A 22,749-nucleotide genomic window follows, 5' to 3' on the forward strand; every position below is an offset into this window, starting at 1 on the left:
AGCCGAATCTGGCCCGAGCTCTGAGTGCTCTGCCACTGTAGGACAGTGTCTTCCTCCTACCTTATACACTGATTCCCCTTCTCTCTTGTCCCTTCTTTATGGAGTCTGAAACTGTTTGATTCTATGCTTAGCAAATGTCCTACAAACTAACTTGTAAAGCACATCTGAACTGTTAGAAAATAAAACTTTAACAAATGTAAAGATCTAATAGTTTTTTTTTTAAATTAGTGATTCACAAATTAGGTAATGTCTCATTTAATGATTATGCTCTTTTTCTCTTTCTTCCTTTTTTCTTTTTCTTTTTCTTTTTCTTTTTCTTTTTCTTTTTTCCTGTAACACTCAGGATTAATCCCAATGCCTTGCACATGCTAGGTAAGTACTCTACCCCTGAGCCAAACTCCAGACATCACATAAAGATACAGAAAAGGCATTCTAAGGAGCTGGAGAGTGGAGCTGAGCTCTATAGGCAGAAAAACAAAAGCAGAGTACAAAAGACAAGCACTTCTGAGTCACTTTCTTTCTAGGAAGGAAAAGACATCCTTCCAAGTTGGCTCAAGTACATTGGGTTCCAATGAGTCCCTGCTGTACAGCCCTTGTGAGCTTTTTATTTTTTACCATTATTAAAAAACTGGCTTATTTTGAAGTTCAGTTTGACTACCTATACTTAGTACAATTGACTGTTCTGGTTTGGTCTAGGTGGTCAGTTGGGCCTGATACAAAGGCAAAAGCCTCCAACAGGCCAGGCGGTGGTGGCGCACGCCTTTAATCCCAGCACTTGGGAGGCAGAGCCAGGCGGATCTCTGTGAGTTCGAGGCCAGCCTGGGCTACCAAGTGAGTTCCAGGGAGGCGCAAAGCTACACAGAGAAACCCTGTCTCGAAAAAACAAAAACAAACAAACAAACAAAAAAGCCTCCATCAGGTTTCTTTCACATTATCATGAAATAGTGGCAAGCCATTGCAAGAACATCTTAAAAGCCGTGGACTAGATTATTTCTCGTAATTTTCAAATCCCATAACCCCAAAGCACTGGAGACCTCACGCAGGACCTTATGGGGAATTACTTCAGTTATAATCACTTTAGGCAGAAACTACAGACTAAGCCTAGACTAACTTGTAACTACATTGGTGCTTTAAATGCATTGAAAGGTAAAGGAGCTAGGCTAAAGGCAAGGTATTCTGGTCTCCAAACTGTCTGAGACAATCTTTCATTTTTACAGTAAATCACTGTAGAGTGAAAAGATTGAAACATACCATTGATCGTCCTTGATATAGCTAGTTTCTAATTATACACCAGGCATTCATTTTAAGGAGAAACTTCAGCGTTTGAAATTACAACATGACTGGTAGGGAGCACAAAAGATAAAACTGAGGATTGAAAGGCTTTGGAAAACATGTGGAATCCTTCAGAATAGTTTGTGTCATTGTTGCTGGGGTTTTTTGTTTGCTTGTTTGTTGGAATTCTGAACCTGCTTGCAGAGCAGCACATATTCCTATGAGTATGCAGTTACATAGCTGTAGGTTCCACACACATTTGATCTAATTAATAGCCAGAACATGATTGAAAATGTCTCCTGTGACAACCTGGTTTTTACTGAAACAAAACAATACATTTTCTAATCTAAGTAAACAGTTATTAAAGATGCCCTCCTAAGCTGGCAAGATGGTTCAACGAACGGGTAAAGGAGCTTGCTGCCAAGCCTGATGACCTGAGTTTGATCCTTGGAACCCACATATTGTAGAGAGAGAACATCCTTTAAGCTCCTACAGATGTGCAAACATCCCACTGACCTCCACAGGTAACACAGTACATGTACATCCCCCACATACACAATGAACAGAGAAGTGTAAAAACATGTACAGATGTTCTGAGAACTTGTATTTTCTGAAAAGCTTCCTACTGAAGGAGGGAAAGAAACCTGTGGGGCTCACCAAGGGAACTAGTAACTTAATCATTAGCCCATATTGGCCATACGCTCTCATGCCTGAGATGCAACCTTTAAAACAAACCCTTGTACTAACTACTCTTTCCTATAATTTTCATACATGCTTTCCACTTAAGATTTTATCACTATGTCTCCTGGCCAAAGGGATAGATTCTCTAAAGGGAATGTAGGCCTGTGTCTGTTTTCCCATTTAAAAAAAAAAAAAAAATGCCTGCCTTTTCTAAAAGCACACTGACTTTTGGCAAGACAGTCTGGGTTGCAGCTCCTTCTCCCTCTCTGGAAAGTCCATCTCCATCACCCTCTCTGCTTCCTCTTCCTCTCCTGGTGTCTCACTGTCAGGACCTCTGAGAGCTCAGCCCTCCCCACTCCCTCTCTCAGAGTAATTCCATGGACTTTTATGTCTTCAATTTTACTTCTACAAGTTAGGGGCTAGCTCCTTTCTGGGCTGTGTACAGATACTCCTTGACTTATCATGGGGCTACATTCCAATCAACACAGCATAAGCAGAAAACCCACTTCTAGCCTAACTTTCTGACCACATCTAGAACACTCACATTACCTTACAGATGGGCAAACTTCATCTAACAGAAACCCGTTTTATAACGAAGTACTGACTCTCCCGTGTCCTTTATTAAGTGCTGTGCCTCAAGGGAGAAACCATAGCTGTATGTGTATAGGAGACACAGTGAAGCCTGCTATAGACATGGGGGATGTAAAAACACAATAACCAACAATACTGGGAACACAGTACACTCTAGAGCACTGGCTGTTGTCCCTGGTGATCGTGCAGCTGCCTGGGAGCCATGGCTAGCCACCATGGCCCAGCATCTTATCGGACTGTATATCATTACTCCAAGAAACATTTACAATTCAAAATGTGGCGTTTGGTTCCCATTGAATACTAACAGTGAGTCTGTGTGTAAGTACTCACATGACTCCTGCAGAACTCCACTTGGAGATCCCACAGGTACTCCCAAGGTAAACTCAACTCATTCCATGCCTTTCAAACTCACCCCTCCCCACACCATACTCCTCCTCCTCAGCTGAGTGTATGGAGTCCATATCGGTCACTTCGGTCACTTAGGGAGGCTAGAAGCCTTCATTTTCGAACCCTTCCTTACTGCATCTCACCCTGCCCTCACTGACACTGCTTGAGTGAATCACTTCTACCCTTTACAGAGACAGTGGATTCATTCCTAAGTAGTTTTATCTTGGCTTACCCTACATCCATCCACATCCTGAAAAAAATCAATTTTTCTTAGGCTAATGTCCCAAACTCCAAAAACACATGGCCTACCAGTGCCTTTAAGACCTGCCTATTTGGGTCTCTTCTGTGCCCACAAACTAATTTGTAGGCTTTCTTTTTTTTCTTTTTCTTTTTTTTGAGGTTCCCCAAAGACTCTACAACTGGAAAATACTCAGGCTTTCACTAACCCCCTCTCTGATGAAATCACATTCAGCAGTCTCCCAACTACTCTCACCTTTTAACTGAGAATCTAACTAGTCCCTAGAAACATCGCATATATTGAAGTCAGGACTAGACAGCCTGACCACGGTATTTATTTCAATGTATTGTCCTCAGATGTTTTCAGCATTGGTCCTTCCTTCTGGACTCCCCATCCCCGACTATGACCTTTCCTGGGAATGAGTGAACCTAGTTTGCCCACATAAGAGGTAACGCCCGTGGAAGACACCAAAGGAGTACTTTTGAATAAATGAGTAACAGCCTCGAAGAAAAGAACCAGAGGCAAATTGAACACTTTGACTCCCATCTGCAACAAAATATCTCAGTAAGTTAAAACATCTGCAGTGATCCAGTTCCCCATAACAGCTTTCTCTATTGAGTGATCGTTGCAAAACATAGAGACAGACTATAATCCTTCTGGCATGACCTATAAAGTCCTGAAAAATCTGCAGCCTGCCCCCACCCCGTAATCTCATTTCCACCTTTCTCCTCTTTACTCTGCTTCGGCCACAGAGCTTTCCTTCCACACCTCTAAACAGCAAAGCTAATTCCAGTACCAAAGGTTTTGTGCTTCTGAATAACTCTACCTACAACGCTCTTCCCTCAGATCTTTGTTGGGCTAGCTTTTTGTCATCCAAGTCGCGCAAATGTCATTCTCTAGGAGACCTTTCCTACCAATCTAAAAGAGCCCATCACATCCTAGTCAAACAGGATTCCATTACTTTTTTTTTTCTAATCATTTTGCAGTTTCATCTTTTCTTGTTAAGATAAAAGCAAAAGATGGTTCACAAAGTCTCCCCAACAACTAGAGCAGTATCGAGCCGGTAAGCACTTGCTAAACGAATGAATGCACTTAAGCATGTATCCATGTGGCCACTTTGAATCCCCCGCCCCTGCTCGTTTCATTCACAGGAAACCGCGAGGACCGCGATCCTCCCAGGAAAGCCCTTGAATCCCCATCGCGATCCCAAAGAGCGTGCTCTCTCTGGCAGGCTGGGCGAGGCGTCCGCAGCCTGGAAGCTAACCGGGTCTCAGAGACCGACAGATGCACCCAGGACCCGCCGCTCGCTTCCAAGAAGCGCGGCGGAGCTGCGGCGAGTCAGAGCCCTCCTCGCTTGCCCTCGGCCCTGTCGCCTCGCCCGTCCCTCAACCTGCCGTTCACACGCCGCCCCCGCCGCCCAGCTCAACCCTGGGCTCGGGGTTACCTGGCCGCCAGCCGGCCGGGCCGCGCCGCCATCACCCCGCCACTCGCGTCCACAGCTGCCCTCTCCGGGCCACCGTACTCCACGGCAGGCCTGGCCGGCCCCTCCCTCAGCGTGCGTAGAAGCCCTATTCGTAGTACAGTGTCTCTTAGCAACCGCTTCGAGTCTCCAGGCCGGGGGGGTGGAGCCTCGGAAACCCCCGCGGGGAAGCGGAGGGACGAAGCGAGAGCGACCAATCGGAGACGAGTTCCAGCCCCTCCCGGCCCGCCTCCTCCAACTGTCGCGAGTCCGCAGGCAGCTTTACGGCAGCCAGGGGGTGGGGGCCTCTGGGTGAGGAGAAGGAAGCAACCAACCAACCAAGTCGCCCCCACCCCCTACCCCCACCCCCACCCGCCGCGGATCTGGTTTACGGCTTGGAGCGCAGGCTCCAGTGCGGCCGCTGATTGGTCGCCGAAGGCTTGGTCCCATCCCAGTGACCCCAAAGTGCTGGAAGGAGGGGGCGGGGGTGGCCCAGTGCAAAGTGCATCCCGAAAGCCCCCTGTCGGGACACCCCGCTGCTGACACTTCGGACCCGGTACGATTTGGGGTCTCCCTGTCCCCAGACCTCTGGAGTCCCTCGGTAGCTGGAAGCCTCCGGCCCGGCGCGCGGCAGACCCCTGGTCTGAGCCCCTGGACCGGGACTGCCCCCCCACCCCCAACCCGAGCCGGCACTTCCTCCCTGCACCCCTTCCCGGAGGCTGCTCCGAGGCCAAGACCGCCACCTCCAGCCTGATCGGCTATCTGGATGCTCTCTGGGCTGGGGCCGTGAAGCACCGAGGAGGATCAGGAACACGGTGTCCGGCCCTGCCTGGGGTGTTGCTTCAATGGAGAAGTTGGTGAATGTGGAAGAGGCTGAAAGGAGGGAGAGGAGCTGCAGCTGAGGAGACAGGTAAAGTCAATTACCTCCCCACCCCCCCGAGGGGAAGGGGCTGGCTGGGTGTGGGAGGAAGGAGAAACCCTGCTTTCGCCTGCCTGCCCTTGCCACTCGCCAGCCTTTCTTAGCTTCCCCCCATCCTCAGAGCCCTCTCCTCGCCCCTGGATCACTGCACCACTCGTTGGTTTCTGTTTTCCAGGTTTGAGCTGGCTGGAGGACACTCGCGAGCAGAAGGGGTCTGCCCACCCACCAGAGAAGCAGCCGGGAGAGTGCTTTGGATCAGCATCCTCTCTAAAGGTAAAGACCAGACCTCCCCTCCCCCATTGTTTATTCCTGGCCCCTACCTCATTAAGCAATGCTTTATTTTCAGGGTGGTTGCCTGGGAATGCAAGCTTTCCTGGACCTTAGTTTCCTAGCAAAAAGAGAAACACTGCCCTTGCCTGATCCTTAACATCTCAATAACTTCTCTACCCCAGAAGCATCTTCTGGTTCCCTTTCAGAATGTTTCCGTGTTTCGCATTATCTTTTGGTACACCGTGTCATTTACTCTGCTCTGAGGCTTTGAGACCTTTTTGTAGCTCCCTGCCTTCCTTATTCTCTTAGGAATTCCTCAATTCCATGTTAATTGCTTGTTAATTCTGAATGATGCTGCTTTTAATTAAACTACAATTTACTGTTTTCCCCATGTACGGTTTTCTCTCTACCTCCATCAGGAAAGCTGTAGAGTTACCTCACTGAGAATGCTTAGTGGCAGAAGGTGAACTGGAAGACTGAAACTTAGGGGTTTTTAAGAGAATAGTTTGATTTGGTTTTCCTGGAAAAAGTGAACGTGTGTAGCTGAGGAATGGGAACTGTATAAAAGCAATATTAGCCCCTGAAACAAAGTATATAGTTTACTCTTTGGGTTTTTGTGTGTGACAAAATGGATGGACACTAGAGTTGTTATAAAGTGATACATAATATTTGTTACATCTCTGGGGTTCTAGGTGAACTTACAAAATTTTACATTGTATCTCCTTGACAATAGCGGCACAGTCAGGAATTTTAAAACAAAGTAGTCTTTTGGTATGTTTAGCTATCTGGGGCTTAGTTTTGGCAGTGGTCACTCTTGTTTTCTCGTTTTAAAACCCTTACAGAGAGTTTGCTAGATTGAAATGTAAGCACCTAGTTCATGTGGTCAGATTTCTGCTGCCTCTTTTGTTGCTGCCTCTGAAAATGCCCTAAAGGTAAGTTTAGACTAGTGTCAAGAGAGAATATCTACAAACCAACATAGAGAGAGCAATATACAAAGGACAACACAGAGATTGCCTAATGAATAACTCATGATCACAACTAAAAAGTGTCTCATTTATTTTAGTAACTCAAATGTTTTTGGAACTTTAAGTAAAAAGAAGTATTTAAAATGGTAGACTTTTTACTCTGTCCCTTTAGATTTCCTGTCTTGCACACATACAAAAAATAATGCCTTTTCAGTCTACTGATCCTTAAGACATAAAGATAATTTTAAGGAACTCTGAGCGCTTGGATATTTTTAGGACTTGAAATTAGATGCCAAAGAAAGAATGAAATTTAAAAGTAGTGTGTATTAGCTCCATGTGATGGGGCCCTCTCTGTAATTACTATACTTATTTTATTTGTTTGCTTTTTGAAACAGGGTTTCTCTGTGTAGCCCTGGCTATCTTGGAACTCACTCTGTAGACCAGGCTGGCCCCGAACTATCTATCTGCCTGCCTCTACCTCCTGAGTACTGGGATTAAAGGCGTGCACCACGACTGCCTGGCTGTAATTGCTGTTCTTTCATGGCTGAGGCAGGAGGATGGAAAACTTAAAGACAACCTGGGCTGGCTGCAGAGCGAGACACAGTTTGAAAGGACCAAGCGAAAGAAAGAGAAAACAAAAAACAAGAAACAAGAAAACTAATATTCATCAGTGACAGTACTATGGAGAAAATTTAGGGTAGCGTTCATATACACATGTATGAGAATTAAGGAAAGGTCTCTCAAGTTAAAGGGTAGTTGATATTTAAATACAGAACTCAGGACTGAAGAGGTTCCACAGTTAAATATGGAACTCAGTAGTATGATGCCTTCTGAGTACTTTATATCTTTCTTAAAAATGATAATAAAATATTTGAAGTATGTTTCAAAGATAAAATGTAGTATATATTTTGTAGTCTAGCCTCCTTGGTGGGGGTGGGGGTGGGGGTGGGATATTTTTAGAGTTAACCTTAGGATGTATTTGCTAGGGTTCCTAAGTGAGGGATATGTTTACCTGAGATTATAAATGAGGAGCACTAGTCAAACTTGTAAAGATGGACATTCCTCTATCCAGCCAGGCCATTATTGCTGCTTAAATAATAGTACATGCATCTGCTCAGCTGGCAATGGTTTTCCTAAGATTAAGGGATAAATATGCACACACACACACACACACACATTCACACACACACACATACACACACACACACACACACACACACACACACACACACGCACACACGGGGGGGGGGGTTGTAATAATTAGCATGGTTGAGAATGTTTGCTCTAGGGTATATCAAACATTTAAATTTATTTAATTTGGACATTTACTTAACAGCATAGCCAGCTAGACAGTGTATATTTCTCTGTCTGGCGGTCAATTTGGTATTAATTTTATTATGAGTGACATGGGGGTGCTATTATTTGGTAACCCAATACAGCTTTATATCACAAAGGAGAATAATTGATGCTACTCAAGTGCTACATCTTTAGTATGTTATGGCCACTTCTATCTTTTATCCCTAAAATGATGTCATTCACAATTAATTCTATTAGATTATATATGTACATTATATATAAAGTAAATATATAATGTCTTATTCACGTGTGTGTGTATAGTCTTTAGTTTGTTCACATTTAGTGTGTGGGTAATCTTTGTTCACATTTAGCCTTAGTGATTCTATTCTTAGAATGGGTAAGTAAAGTCAAATATAGTCTGTATATCTGAAACCTGGCTTCAGTCTTTCATTCTCATGTGAATGCACTCCCTCAGTGTAATGTCCTGGCAGACTTCTGAGACACTGACCCAGGGCTGCTAAGTTTGATTGGCATACCTGCATTAATAGGACGGATTGACACAGCGTCTCTAATACCTGTGGTATAGCTTTGAGTCAGGTCTGGATAAATGATTCTAAACGTTTCTGTCACCTCATCTGCATTTTGTGAAAATCAGTGGGTGTTCTTGTAGAATTTGTGTGAGTCCTAGGTGAGCTGTACATGATAATAAATCTTGATGTCACATGGAGGTCCAGTCATTTGGAGGAAATCCGATATCCTTCTTTAGGGACATAAACACTATGGTATGTGGAGTGATACTAAAATGACACGTGCTTTATTTTGGGCATCAGGCCCTTGATTGTGTAAGTGGAGCTCGGCAGCCTGCCTGTTGGCCATGTTGTGTACTTTGGTGGGACAGAGTATATTTCTGTCACTGCTTCCCTCTGGGATCTGGTGAGCCATTGGTGGATTTTTAGTTTTTGTCCTCAAAACCAGTATCTTTGAAGTTGCTGGTTTTCTCTCCATATCTTGGTTTACTCTGCAAAGAAATGCACTTGTCCTTTCTTGAGTCAGGAACTGTTACCTTATTTCTTGTTGGTTTGAGACCCGGAAACTGAGTTCCTACTTGTATCACTTCATGAAAAGTTGCAGAAGCAGGCTGCAGGCCTGCAGGCCTTCACTTGGGAGGCTGAGGCAGGAGGATCCCAGCTTTCCAGCCAGCTTGCACTACATGGGCAGCCTGGTATCTCAAGCCAACAAAACAAAAAACATGGAAGAAAAGAATACTCAGAAGTCATTAATATCTAGTCTTGTGCCAAAGGAAATTATAGAGACATCAGATTTGTTGAAGGCTATGTATTCTTGGGCAAATTTCAAACATCCCTTGATTTGTGAGTATATTCTAATTCAGTCTGTTATCTCAGTATAGATTTTCTTTTAACTATGTGAGGACATTTTGATCTTAGCTGAATGGATTTCACTTGTCCACTTGTAAAGAAATTAGGCAGTAAAAATTTGTAGTATTCAATGTGGTCGACTGTATAAAAGCTTAGAGACCTAGGTTGTTATCTTTTGACTTTCTTACAGTAGAAAAGATGATTTAGCAAAATGTAAACATAGTATTAACATTAAGTAGTAAAACTACTTTAAAAAATGATGCTTATTGGGAGAATGATTCATTTTGACACTCCCAAAGTCTTCCATATTTATTTATTATTTACTTTTTTTTTTTTTTCTGAGACCCAGAATGTACTTTCTAGAGGTGAGTTTGGTATCAGTAGTTGCTGGAGTCTATAGCCATCATTAATTTAAGAGAACCTCCCATTGAATATGTATCATTTAGAAAATTGCTCCTTTGTCATGAGTTCTGTTTTATAGGTGATTCCTGTGAGAATTTTGAACTGGTGTTCCCTGCAGAAAGCTAGGCTTTTCCCACCTGTGGCTTTTCTTGACGACTTTTTTAATAGGCACTTTTGCTGCTGAAGTTGTATTTGTTCTTAAGGTCCATGGTGCTTTTTCCTCTCTATTTATATATACCTGAGTGCCCATAAAGTAACACCAAGAGAATATTAATTACTAGTTGGGTACCTCAGCCTTTGGAGCTACTTTGATAATAAATCATTGCTCTTTATAATTCACAATGGTGCAAACAACAGAGATGACATGTACATGGTACACCATGTGTGTGTTCTCCCCTGTGATGCAGCACATGTATGTAAGGAGTGACTTTTCAGTTTAAAATCTGTGGTTATTTATAGTCCTTGGTATTATCAGAAAAAAAATCCTAAAGTATCTAATACTTTTAAAACTTATTTTAAGGGGTTCTTGGAGAAATGGCTCATTATTTAAGAATTCTTCTCTTACACAGAACCCAGGTTCAGTTCCCAACAACCACAGAGTTACTCACAACTGCTTGTAACTCCAGTTCCAGGGTATCTGAAGCCTTCTTCTGGTCTCCTCAAGCACCAGGCATGCATGTGGTGTACATACCTACATACATGCAGACACACACACACACACACACACACACACACACACACACACACTTAAAAATCTTTTTAAAACATCATTTTAAATGTACAGGACTATTTTAGGAAGTCTTGAGTGGTGCTGAGCACACGTCAGGCACTTGCTAGCCATCTATTTGTCCCATTAAAGTCACTTACAGGGAATTGTACATTTTTATCTTTCTTGCAGGGAGAAATAATTTGATCCTTTTATCTTTTAACACCCAGCCTTTCTGTGATATTATGAATAAATACGATTTCATGCTTTCTTCCCTACCTACCTCCCATGTTTCCTCTCTGTCATACCCAACTGTCTCTGTGAAAGTGGTGATGAGCATTTGCAGGCCAGTGAGAATCTGCAAGGACTCGTAAAGGCTTGAAGCATGTTGGGACATTTTTGTGTCTCTAGGGAGACAGAATACTGAAGACATACTTGGAAATAGGGTGTTTGATAACATTTATCCTTTTTGGTTTTCATTTTTAGAAATTAAGTTTGTTCTTTGGCAATTTCATACCTGTATATATTGCCTTCTGTCTGCTCTCCCTGCCCACCTCTCCTGTCCCTACCACCTCCTTGCCTGCCGGTTTTGTCCCCCACCTTGATTTTAACCAGGATTGTCTGTGTGACCTCAGCCAGGGTTGTAACAATCCACTGGACCCTGGTGGCTTAGTGCTGGGTAAGCTTCTTGACAAGTGGATGCCATCAGAGTGAAAAGTAATCAGTGGTCTCTGCTTGTTGAGAGCCCTGATCCTGGGGTGGCTTTCCTGTGGCTTTCCTTGAGCACTTCATTGCCTTCAGGCACTGTAAGATGCTCCAGGCTCACCCTGGAGACTTCCTGCCTCAGTCTTCATCCATTTCTGCAAGGCTTGTTCTGTGGTATTTATACTTTGCTTTGAAGGAGTTGTTCTGACCATGTCTACTTCATTTATTTGGAAATAATAGGCACAGGTTGCACTCAGATTTTAGTTCCGTGTGCATGCAAACGTTTATCTGTCCTGAAAGACTTCAGGCAAGGACAAATAAAACATGAAGAGAACAAAAACAACTGCCACTCTTCCCCTCACATGTCAGGTTGGCAGATGGCCTGTCCCTCTCCTTGTCTAAAAGTTTAAGTGATAAAGGCTCAGCAGTCCCCCCACCACCAGGGGTGGCAGGTCTCCCAATAGGCTAATTCCTAGAGTGGTCTCCTTGTGATGTTGTGGGGAGTCTGATGTCCTTAATCTGAATGGAATGTACAGAACTGGGATTCAGTGGGAATGGAGAAAGAGTCTTTTAATTATGTAGAGAGAAAGAGGTTGGGTTTTTATTGTTTTGTTTTGTTTTTAAGAATTCATATGGAGAAGCTAGGAAAAACTCTGGCTAGTTAAATGTTTTAAGTAGCTTGTTGTATGCACGTAAATGTTATTGACTGGATGCCTTTAAGGCCTGTGAAGAGCCACCATTCAAAGGCATAATCTCCTTTTACTTATCATGGTTTACATTTGGCCCTGGGCAGCTGCTGTATTGAATGCACACATTTTTCCTTTTAGTCCTGTTTAAAAAGAGCAGGTGACTGATGGTGTCTTTAAAAAGTAATTGAAAAGAAGCAGGCCTGAAGATACATTCTCAGTAGAAAAGATAAGACCCTCAGCTTGTATCCAGATTCCAAATTTGTGATTTGTTATTTTCCTTATTTATTCTTTTTCAAGCAGCTTGGGGGTTGGGGGAGAAGGGGACATAATGCCAAAAATAAATCATACTTGATTGCTTCTTGGAGATTGTTGTAAGCAGCAAGATCATTTTCTCCCAAACCTTCTCTGAGTTCTGTTGACTTGTTATAAACTCCTGAAACAGAGTCGTCAAAAAGTAGAATGTACAGATAGCTGTGGTTCTTCCCTGGTTTAGGAAACTCCCCGTGATTGTTATTTGATTTGTCTTTAGGTGAAGAATTGCTCTGAGGCCTGGACACACTGGGAACCCCTTCCCCATGATGCTGCTTGTACACGATGGTCATTAGACAACCTGTGTTCCTAGAGAAGAGTCATTCTTCTGTAAGGTGAGGTGACTCAGGGCCAGCAGTCTCCTGGGCTGCTTTGAGGAGAACACCATCTAACTGTTACTTTCCCCCTTGAACACTGCTAGTGGGTTGGTTGAGGCTGCAGCTTCAGTAATAGAGTATATACTTAGAGGCTTACGGCTCTAGGGTCAGGCTCTAGCATGAATAGAATAGAGTTGAGCAGAAATGAATGAGTAAAATTGTGACTTAAAGAATAAACTAATGTATCCACAGTGCAGCAGGCACGGAAAGAAAAACCTCAGTTTATTTGTTTCAGTCTTTTTCCTACATAGCAGACCTCTTTCAAGTGCCAAGATAATCTCCTATTTAAAAACGCTCTTTGGGAGCTGGGGAAAGGGCTTAGTGGGTAAAGTGCTTGAGTACGAGAGTGAAGACTAAAGTGTGGATCCCCATTTACTCACGTAAAAGCCAAACATGGAAACGCACACTTGTAACTCCAGCACCAGAGTGCAGAGACAAGGAGGATCATGGCGGCTAGATAGCCAGCCAGGCTAGAGAAATGGTGGGGTCAAGGTTCGGTGGTGGACCCTGTCTCAAAAAATAAGGTGGAGAACTGTAGAGAAGACACCCTAAGTGTGTGCGTATGCACATGTACCACACACATGTACCCACAGAACTCACTCAGAGCCAGTGTGGTGGCACACACCTGCAATCTCAACGCTCGGGAGGATCAAGAGCTCAGGGCTAGCCTAGGCTACAAGTTGGGAGGACAACCTGAGCTCAATGAGACTGACTCAAAAACAATAGTAAAGTAAAAACAATTTCAAAAGCATTCTGTTAAAGATGATGGTCTGAGTAGACAGTAAGAGCTTCCATTAACCTATTCTGATGAATTTCGGTATTGTCTCTTATAGCACTGAAACTAATATGAAACCTATTCTGAAAGGTATTTTTTATGTTAAATTTCTAAGCCAAGAGACTGAATTTCAAGGAAGTAATTAAGTGAAGAAAGAAAAGGAAACTTCCTTATTAAGAGAACAAATTATCAAGAAATTTCCCATTTCCTAATTTTCTCTGAGGAAACAGGTATTTGAGGTAATAGCTTGATATTTTTAAATTACATCACTTAGTGATATTGCTGAGACTGTAATGATGTCACTTTCATGTGTAAAAGCACATCAGATGTTTGTGTTATTAACCTGTGTTGGTTCCACCAAAGTAGGTTACTTTACCTGTGTATAGTCTGTGATGAGAAATTTTACAAGAGAAATTATCAGTAGCAAAATTATCCTGAGATGTCTAATCTACATATGAGAACAGAATATTTTCAAAGGGCTTTATCACATTTTTTTTTCATCCAAGCAAATTTACTTAGGTAAATGGACATTAGTAACCAGGAGGTTAGGCTAATTGCTTCTTTCAAATCAGCCCAGTTGGAATGTCTTCCCAGGATCTTGTCAGTCTAGGTGTCTGTGTGTATTCCGATGGTTGGAAACACACAGACAGGCCTGTACCCCCACATGAGAAGTAACACCCTGTGTACATGGGTGAGCTCTGCAGAGGCTGTGGAATCCTCAGCACTATTGTTCACTAAAGTCATTTTATCTTGTGGTTAACCAACAGACCATTTATCTTTGAGTGTTTATAAAGTAAAACTTCTGGTACAGAAATTAGAAAAAATGTTGCAAAAGAATATGACAGCAAAAGAGGAGACAGAGCATCATGTTCAAAGAGCCTGAGATGGGAAAACCAAGAAAAAGAGACGCACACACGTGCACACATATACACACACGTACATACAAGCGTGTACGTAAATCTAATCTATTTTACTCTAGCTTAGTTCGCTCAGCCTGCTTCCCCCAAGCTTTGTTAACTGCATTAACAATAAGATACCTTTGGACTACTTCAGACACTCAGCCTACAGGTGGCCTTTCTTTTTCCTCATCATGGGCTTTAGTCTTCGTAAATTACGGGCTGTTTTCTCTGACTCGTGATAGAATCTGAGTAGTTTGTGACTTAAATCTGGATGGTGCATCATAGAAATCAGACTTTCCAAGACCGATACCACTCTGGCCCCTCTGGTCCTGCCCTCTTAATTTTTGGATGCCACCTCTCATTTTGCCTCACATAGAGCCATGATGGTCAAATGTAGTTTCAAGTTTTCAAAAGGATGCAGAAGAGATTTTTTCCTGTTAATTCAGGGATTTCTGTCTGGCTTTCTCTTTCAATTAATTTGTGACCTTAATGCAACTATTGAAAGTTTTGGTCTGAGGAGATGCATGTTAGTCAGTAGAATGGAACTGTCGTTAATTATGGTACTGATTTAGGAAGTGAACAGTTCTGTGGTGGTCAGTGGGCACAGTGTGAAGAGCCACATATTCTAAATGTCACATGTTCTACCTTCCCCGAAAGGCTGACTCCTTTGACCTAATGACTGGTTGGTGAAAAGCGGACTCTGCTAGGATGTTACACCACCACTGTCGGAGGAACCCTGAGCTCCAGGAAGAATTGCAGATTCAGGCTGCAGTAGCTGCCGGGGATGTTCACACAGTACGGAAGATGTTGGAGCAAGGCTATTCCCCAAACGGCCGGGATGCCAACGGCTGGACCTTGCTCCATTTCTCTGCAGCAAGAGGAAAGGAGAGATGTGTTCGGGTGTTTCTAGAACATGGAGGTGAGTTTACTAGTTGCAAGGAGAAACTTGCCATGGTGTTGACAGTATCACTTGTGAATGCTTACATGCGGTTTTTAAAGCTTCACTTGCGTTAATGTTCAGTATCTTGTTTTTCCTCTTTGCAAAGATTTTTGTGAACTAAACACTGAGTTTTGTTTCAAACCAGGTTACTGAGTGGGCTTCCCCCTGGCGTGTGTGATTTCTACAGGGAGGCAAGCTATCCCAGGTTTTCAACTCAGAGCCTTTATTGGGGTGGTAGCCACGTGGGTTTCAGAAGCAGAAGTGGCTTCTACCACTGGGAGTTGCCCAGGTTCCCCGTTGTGGAAATTGCTCAGGCAGAGGAACCTAGCACAGGTCCTGTTAAACATCTCAGCCTCCCCGTGCCTTCGACTGTGAATGTACCTCCCTTTCCTCTTGTTCCCTTGGAGCTCTTGCCTTTTCCAGAACTTACAGGGGGTTAGGGACACCAGAAGAAGGCTGCTTTTCTGAGGGCTTCTGTAGACACACGTAGTCAGTGACTGCATTTGCCATGATAGGTCTGCTTCAGAAAACTGGCCGTTTCTATAAGGCTTGGAAACTAATCCCCTCACTTGACTCTCCCCAGTGAATTTCAACTTCATTCTTACCCCGACGCTAGGAGGCGGAGGGGTGTGTGTCCGTTTGTAGATATCATTTGTGTCTACACTGTCCATATATTAGGGTGTAGCTCTTCCAGGCCACCAGCAGTGCTTTGTTTCATTCCGAGAGCGTACTATGGGATGTGTACTAGTTAAAAGACTGGCCAGGCTTGCTTGCCTTCTGAAGCACAGAAAAGGTTACAAGTTCCACAGCCCTCACACAGGCCATATGAATTAGTGACTGTATGAGTGCTAAGGCTCCGAGCCTAGGCTGACTCCAGGGAAGGCTAAATCCAAGTCACGGAGTAATCATGTGTCCCAGCGGTCCTCAATAGGAATTATATGCCCCAGCTCATCGACTGTGGACAGAGTCCAGAAGCTCACGGGCCTGTGCCCACTCGTGGCCGTGTTCCATGCCATTCCACCTTCTAACTTACAGAATCAGTTCTGCAGTCAATGAAGGGGAGTGTAAGTGGAATGCCTGGACAAAGAGGATCAGAACGAATTCTGCCTGTACTTGGTAAAATTAAGACTAAGATCATAACTCATATTTGCTTATTTTACCTAGTCCTGTGCCTTCCAGCTCTGTCATGCTTACTTAATACAGAATAAGTTCAGATAGTCAGTTAATGCATGGATACTCTCTCCTTAAAACAAAGCGCATCCTCAGACACACTACACACAGGAGCCAAACCCTGCTTGACCTGCCCAGCTCCTGCCTGCCACTACTCGGAAGTATCCCTGGCATGAGTGACTCTGGGTGCTTAGCCCTCTAGCTACTTCTTAACACACTTGTAGAAATTGTGGTTCATGTAGTACCCCGCGACAGTTGTTTTTCACTTAACTTCATGGAACATTTTTTTTCTTAACTCTCTGAGGTCTGCTGTTGTAATGTGTGGATGTGATATGACATGGAAAACATGTCATAGCTGTGGCTGTGCTCCAACTGGACTTTTTCTTTCAGTCAATGAGTGATGAGGGTTAAAAGGAAAAGCTAATGATGAGTCGGATTTAACTTGTGGGCTGCAGCTCCTAAACATCTCTCTCTCCTCCACCCCTCGGAAGACAGTTTACAGGGTCGAGGGTGGCTATGTGGTGGAGTGTATATCTAGTATATCCGAACCTAGAGTTCAAGTCTTAACACGGCACAAAAAGAAAAGTGTGTATGTGCATATGCATGTGTGTGTGTTTGAGTGTGAGTGTGTGTTTGTGTGTGTGTGACAAACTGCAGTTCATGAACTCACACTGCACAGTGTATTGCAGTTTAGTGCGTTTGTAGAGTTGGATGTCCAGCACCACAATTAATTTCTAAAGTAATTGTTCCTACTACAGTGATTCTGTTAGTAATACATTCAGGCTTACCCTGCTGTCTTCAGTATAGTATTCATTCGTATAAATATACTACCACTGGGTTATACTTTCAACTTGGTTCCTTTTAGTTTGTTTAGAAAGCATGACATTTTCTCAGCAGACTTTGAGAAGGTAGTACATAGTATACCTGCTTAAAACCCAGATTAGTGTTCTCTGGACTGTGCAGGGAGGTGGCCACTAACTGCTCTTGACTACCAGACTCCCCTCCGAAGCCATGGCCTTCACTGGCTTCTGCTGCCGCTGAAGAAATAGCCCGTGCACTGAGCCCAGCGGCTCCCAGCCTCTTCCTTCTAGCCCGCTTCTCTTTTTAATGCTCTCTTGACTATCTTGACTTTTGTCACAGAACGGGTTTGTCATGGTGGTTCCCTGTCAGTGCCCAGTTCAGCCTCAGATTCCACTGTTTGGATATGATTGATTGACACTTAACTCCAGTTGTGGGACATTTGAGATTGTTTGAATTTTTCTGCTAGGGCCAGTATTGCAGGAAACATCCTTGACTTTTTTTTTTTTTTTTTTAACCTTTGTCAAAGTTTTTTATTCTTAATTCCTAGAAGTACTTGCCAAGTCAAACAGTATTTTATAAATGCTGACACATTGTCCTCCAAAGAGCCTGCAGTTGCCTATGCCCTCCCTGCCTGGGTGTGACAGTGGCCAGTCTCCACTTTGCCCAGCAGCATATTGCCAGATGGCTGGCTCTTTCTTGTGTGACATGCTTGCCCCCTCCCAAGATGGCATACGAGTATCAAACTGACAAGACTGAGCTCGTTCGGCTCATCCTCACTTTTGGCTTGTTCAGGTGCCCTCCTTTGTCAGTTCCAGGTGGAAACCTTCTCCCAGCTTGAGTGATTCCACGTTCCTATTGCCCTCACTATATAACCGGGCACATTCTGTTTTGCCTTTGCCTGGCTTGTGTCTCTTGGCTCCTGGTTAGTAAATACTTCATCCTGCAGGGTCATTATTGGCCTGCATTTTCTTCTCAAGATTTTGTGGCACTTAGATCCCCAGTCTGCCCAGAATTGGCATTCGTGCATGAGAAGAGACGTGTTGGTACAGTATCACTGCTCTTCCCCACAAAGATTGCCTAAACTTCCCTTCTTTCCTCATGACTACACACTGCTGGGTCCCATACAGGGGTTTAACGTTTGTGCTTCTACTTCTGAGTTATTCTTTAGTGCTCAGGACCAGGGTGATGCTGTTTGTATTGTTCTATGAGAACAATTCTCAAAAGAGATTTGGAGAATGCACCCCCTCACCCCCTTCACTGCAAATTATGAACAAGTTTGAAAAGGTTAGTTAAGAAGTTAGTTAAAAAGGAAACTCATAATCCCCCACCCCGACCCCCTTGGCCATGGTCATGCAGGAGGCTTCGATACACATGCACATCCTCCATGTAATGCCCCAGCACATCTGTAAATGGCCCTTCAGCCTAGGAGTGCCGTGCAGGAAGGCTGCAGACTGTGAAGGGACCTTTGTCCTCACCTGTGATGTGGCCAGTTGCTTGATCTTCTAAATTTTTCCTCTCTGATTAACTGTCTCTTTTCTTCACTTCTTTTCATGAAGCCACTGTGCCATCCCTCAGCAGGGAAACCTCTTTCCTCATCAGGACTGTGGATCGATTTCCTTCACCTCCACATTATATTGCCCTGTCCCAACCCAGTCTCCAAATAATGAGACATTTCTAAGTAGAAGTGGAAATTAAATGCAGTTTAGGGGCTTCTTATCTGCACAAAATTTTCTCAGTCCGTCATGTGCTCAGCACAGCAGCAGATCCTCTGATCCCTGCAGCTGCAGCTCTGTGCAGCAGCCCCTCCACCTTCTGGGGGTCTCTGAGCTCGGAGGCGTAGTCACAGAGGTCATTGCAAAGCTCCCCCACCACTGTCTCCTTTCCTTTGCATGTACCTGCTTCCCTTTTAAATCTTCCGAGCACTTCTTAGGGCTACCATCTCCTTCCAGTAGACTAGGTTAGGTGAGAACTTCATTTTTGCCCCATTCCATGTTGCTGCTGGGCCCTGGATGATGCTCTCTCTCCCCATGGGATACTGTCCCCTGGACGTTGTTGCCTCCCCAGTCGTAAGCATGCTGAAGGGCTTTAACTTCCTGTTCAATGTCTGTAGCTTTAGTTCACCTGAAGGTGCCTGAAGGCGGAACCACAGACATGTGTGTTCCCCATGAGAAAGAGAGCAGACACCGGTAATCCAAAATGATTGGTTCCTAACCTTGTGAGGGAAAACTGATCTTGAAAAAAAGTTTAAAAAGATGGGACCATCATTGGGTCAGGGTCAGAAGCTGCCTAGAGTCATGACAGCTGTTCTTCCAGAATCATCAGATAGAGGAGTGAGGGGAAGGACTTGGAAGGAGCGAGGCAGTCCACTTGGCCCTCTGCACTCCTTCCCGCTCTGCACGCCACTCCCTTCTCTGCTGACTCTGGGGGAGGGACAGAGCTCTGAGGTGGATGAGGTGGCCCTTTGGCTCCTGAGAAAGCACTCACCCGTATTCAGAAAATGCTGCTGAGCACCTAGCCTATGCAGGCCCTCCTTTGGGCACAGCTGCAGTGGTAACTGTCTGGTGTTTCCCAGCCCAGCAGCTGGATAGGTTGGTAGCAATGTTCCCTGGGGACTGAGGATGTACTTCAAGTTCCTAAGAGGGTGATGCTTTTAGCTTCCCCATTGGAAAATAAGGCACAGAAGCAAAGCAATTCAGATACCCTAGTCTTCTACCTTGATGACAGTGGAGCTAGACTCCCAACCATTGTCTACACTGGTTCTGGATTGCCTAGAAAAGAAGTGAGGCATTTCCAAGAGAGTGATGTGCTGTGTGTAACAAGGCCCCTCTCTGTGTGAGGTGTGAGAGTCTAGGATCTCTCCAGAATGCAAGGCTTGGGTGGGTTTCTTGAAAGGTGTGAAGCAGGAAAGGCTGGAAACTTGGTGGAGTGGAACAGTCTACATGTGTGGGACACCAACCATGGGGGGTTGAAGGAAAGGAGCATGTGTGATTTTAAGGACTGAAAGAGTTGAGTCTGATTGGAGCATGCCCACCAGTTTAGGGATGTTGGGGAGCCATCAGAGGCTTGCTAGGGAGGGCCAGGAGAAGTGGACAGGGCTGTAGGAAGGTCTCTGGTTACAGTTTCTGAGCTTATCAGAAAGGCCTAAGACCTAAGGCAAGAAGGGCAGGTGGGCTATGCAGTGAGAAAACTCAAAAGCAACTGCAGTTTTTAGTTAAGAATAAGGGAGAACTGTCGCCACTTACTAGGAGAAAGGGGCAGCCAGAGGGAAGATGAGAAAGAAGACAGAAATCTAAGCCACTTACATAGCCGGAAATCGTTCATTTAGACATTCGCACATGAAGGGATACAATGACAAAATACAGTTCTACCTATCACGTCCACACAGCCACGTGGTAATGCCAACCAATGAATGATCACACAGAGCTAGCAAGCTCTGGACCAAGAGTCAAGGGGAGTGACGTAACCCCGGGAAGAAGCCTGCTAGGAAACAGCTGTGCTGCTGCCACAAGAGAGATCCAAGTTTGCATAAACAGCATCAAAGCTGTGTTTGAGTTGTGTAACACAAAAGCGGGGTGCGGGCACATGGCCCCCACTCTCTACCTTAACTAAGCCTGTGCTATCTGTGGTGTGAGAGACTGTTGTATTTCAGTGAAACTAGACAGATTGAATTCTTAGTTTTAGAACTAAGTGCTTAGTAGCCACATGTGCTGAGTAGCACTGCATGAGTAAGGGACATTTTGTTGCCTTACATATTGCTTCAAAATAATGAAAACTTTGAGTTTTCAGGTGTCTAAAAACTTGACATTTTCAACACAAATGGCTCTATATTATCATACCTCTGTACAAATTCTGGAAGTTGGGCCAGTGAGATAGCCCAGCAGTAAAGACACTTGCCATGCAAGCTGTCAACCCAAGTTCAGCCCTCAGAACCCATGTAAACGTGTAGGTAGAGAAGTGACTCCACAGAGTTGTCCTCTGACCTCCACATGTGGCAGGGGTATGTGCATAGCAACAATAATAATAAAAATGGGGTAGTCTTCCCAAGAAGGTAGCAAGCTCTTGGATTAAGAGTCTCTTACAGAGGCCAGGTCCCCTCAGGAGAGCAGGCAGCGTCCTCTGGGTAGACATGTGGAAATAAGTGAGAGCAGGTAGCATTAGACACACAAGGTGCAGTGGGAAGAGCTGTTTGCAGCTCTGTAGAAACAAGGGTTTGCGATGTCCCAGGCAGAGTAAAAATAAGCAAATGATGTGGAATTTGTGGAAACACTTTCGGAAAGGAACTTGATAGTGCACATTAGGACCTTCAAAGTGGTAGATGCTTTTGCCCAGTGAACCTGTTAGCTTAAACTTGGTTGTATAATAACTAAGGTTTATTAATTTATTACAAGGGTAGAGTCTTAAAAGCAGGAAATATTTTCTACATAAAAATGCCACGCTTCTTTCTCTCTCTCATTTGTCTTTTTGTTTGTTTGTTGTTTCTTATTTCATCATTGGCAATGGCATAAAACAAAAATGTTTAGAGCTACTATTCGGCTTTAGTGTGCGTGTGTGTCTGTGTGTCTGATATCACAGCACAGGGGAAGGAGGTTATATTAAAATAGTTTTTAAGCTACTAGACTTAAACCCAGAGTGAAAGTAGGAATGAAATAAAGGAAAAACGGAACCTCTCCACCCAACCTTCTCCAGAGCCTAGCTTGGTAAGTCTCCCTGACTCTTCCCACCCATGCTACATCCCCAACTTGTCAGATCTAGCCTGGGTCCTATATCCAGTGCCCCAGCCTAGTCTGGCCACCCCTGTCTGTGCCATAACCAATCTCTAGTCTTCTTTAAGACCTTACCTACCTAACCCCCAATCCAAGGCCCACACCACATCCAGCCATTCCACCCAGCCAGATCTACCCCCACACTCCAGGCTGGACCAGGAGGTACATCTTGAACACCACCCCAGTCCCTTCTGTCCACTCAATCCATTTCCAGCCTCTAGACCCAACCCGCCTGTACATCTGCTCTCCTTCCCTAACCTGCTCTGTCCATCAAACTTACAAGTTCATATGCCCAGATCTCATCACAAAACATCAACAATGGAAGATCAGGCCAGTATCTTCTCTCCTCAGTTGACTGGTCCTATCGAAGTGTTTGCTAATGAGAATCACCTAGATGAACATCAGGACACAGAATTTAAAAGAACATTCATAAGCTTCATTAAAGAATTCAAAGATTTTTAAAAGCTACAAACAGTACACTGAAATCAAGGAGGAAGAACTTTAGGAAAATAAATACCTGAATGATACCCAGGAAAGCACAAACATAAAGCTGATGGAATGATGAGTACAATTCAGGACTGGAGGACAGAATTCAGTAAGGAGTTAGAAACACTGAGGAGGACTCAGGCCGAAATGATGATAGAATTGAATAACCCAAACAACTCAACAAGAAAACCCTAAGGAAAGCCTGCAAGTAGAGTGAAACAAGCAGATGATACAGTATCAGGACTGGGAGCTAAAGTAGAGGATCTAGACGGA

At 44.2% G+C, this 22,749-nt stretch overlaps 1 protein-coding gene across 3 annotated transcripts in view; it reads left to right on the plus strand.

Moving 5' to 3' along the window:
• The first annotated feature begins 331 nt into the window (after nt 1-331).
• Nucleotides 332-22,749, plus strand: part of Asb7 (ankyrin repeat and SOCS box containing 7) — a 47,331-nt gene continuing 24,913 nt past the window's right edge. The window contains exons 1-7 of one of the 3 annotated variants that reach the window (XM_059273191.1): nt 332-372; nt 3,526-3,733; nt 4,321-5,538; nt 5,723-5,820; nt 12,486-12,600; nt 13,533-13,656; nt 14,974-15,235. In XM_059273191.1, coding sequence (XP_059129174.1) covers nt 15,025-15,235 — 211 coding nt within the window. In that variant the 5' untranslated portion in view covers nt 332-372; nt 3,526-3,733; nt 4,321-5,538; ... (2 more) ...; nt 13,533-13,656; nt 14,974-15,024. Of the gene's footprint in view, nt 373-1,637; nt 1,797-3,525; nt 3,734-4,320; nt 5,539-5,722; nt 5,821-12,485; nt 12,601-13,532; nt 13,657-14,973; nt 15,236-22,749 lie in introns of those variants that run through there. The other 2 variants (XM_059273199.1, XM_059273206.1) reach the window with 2 other exon arrangements.

Source organism: Peromyscus eremicus, chromosome 1 (assembly GCF_949786415.1).
Source record: "Peromyscus eremicus chromosome 1, PerEre_H2_v1, whole genome shotgun sequence".
NCBI lineage: Eukaryota > Metazoa > Chordata > Mammalia > Rodentia > Cricetidae > Peromyscus > Peromyscus eremicus.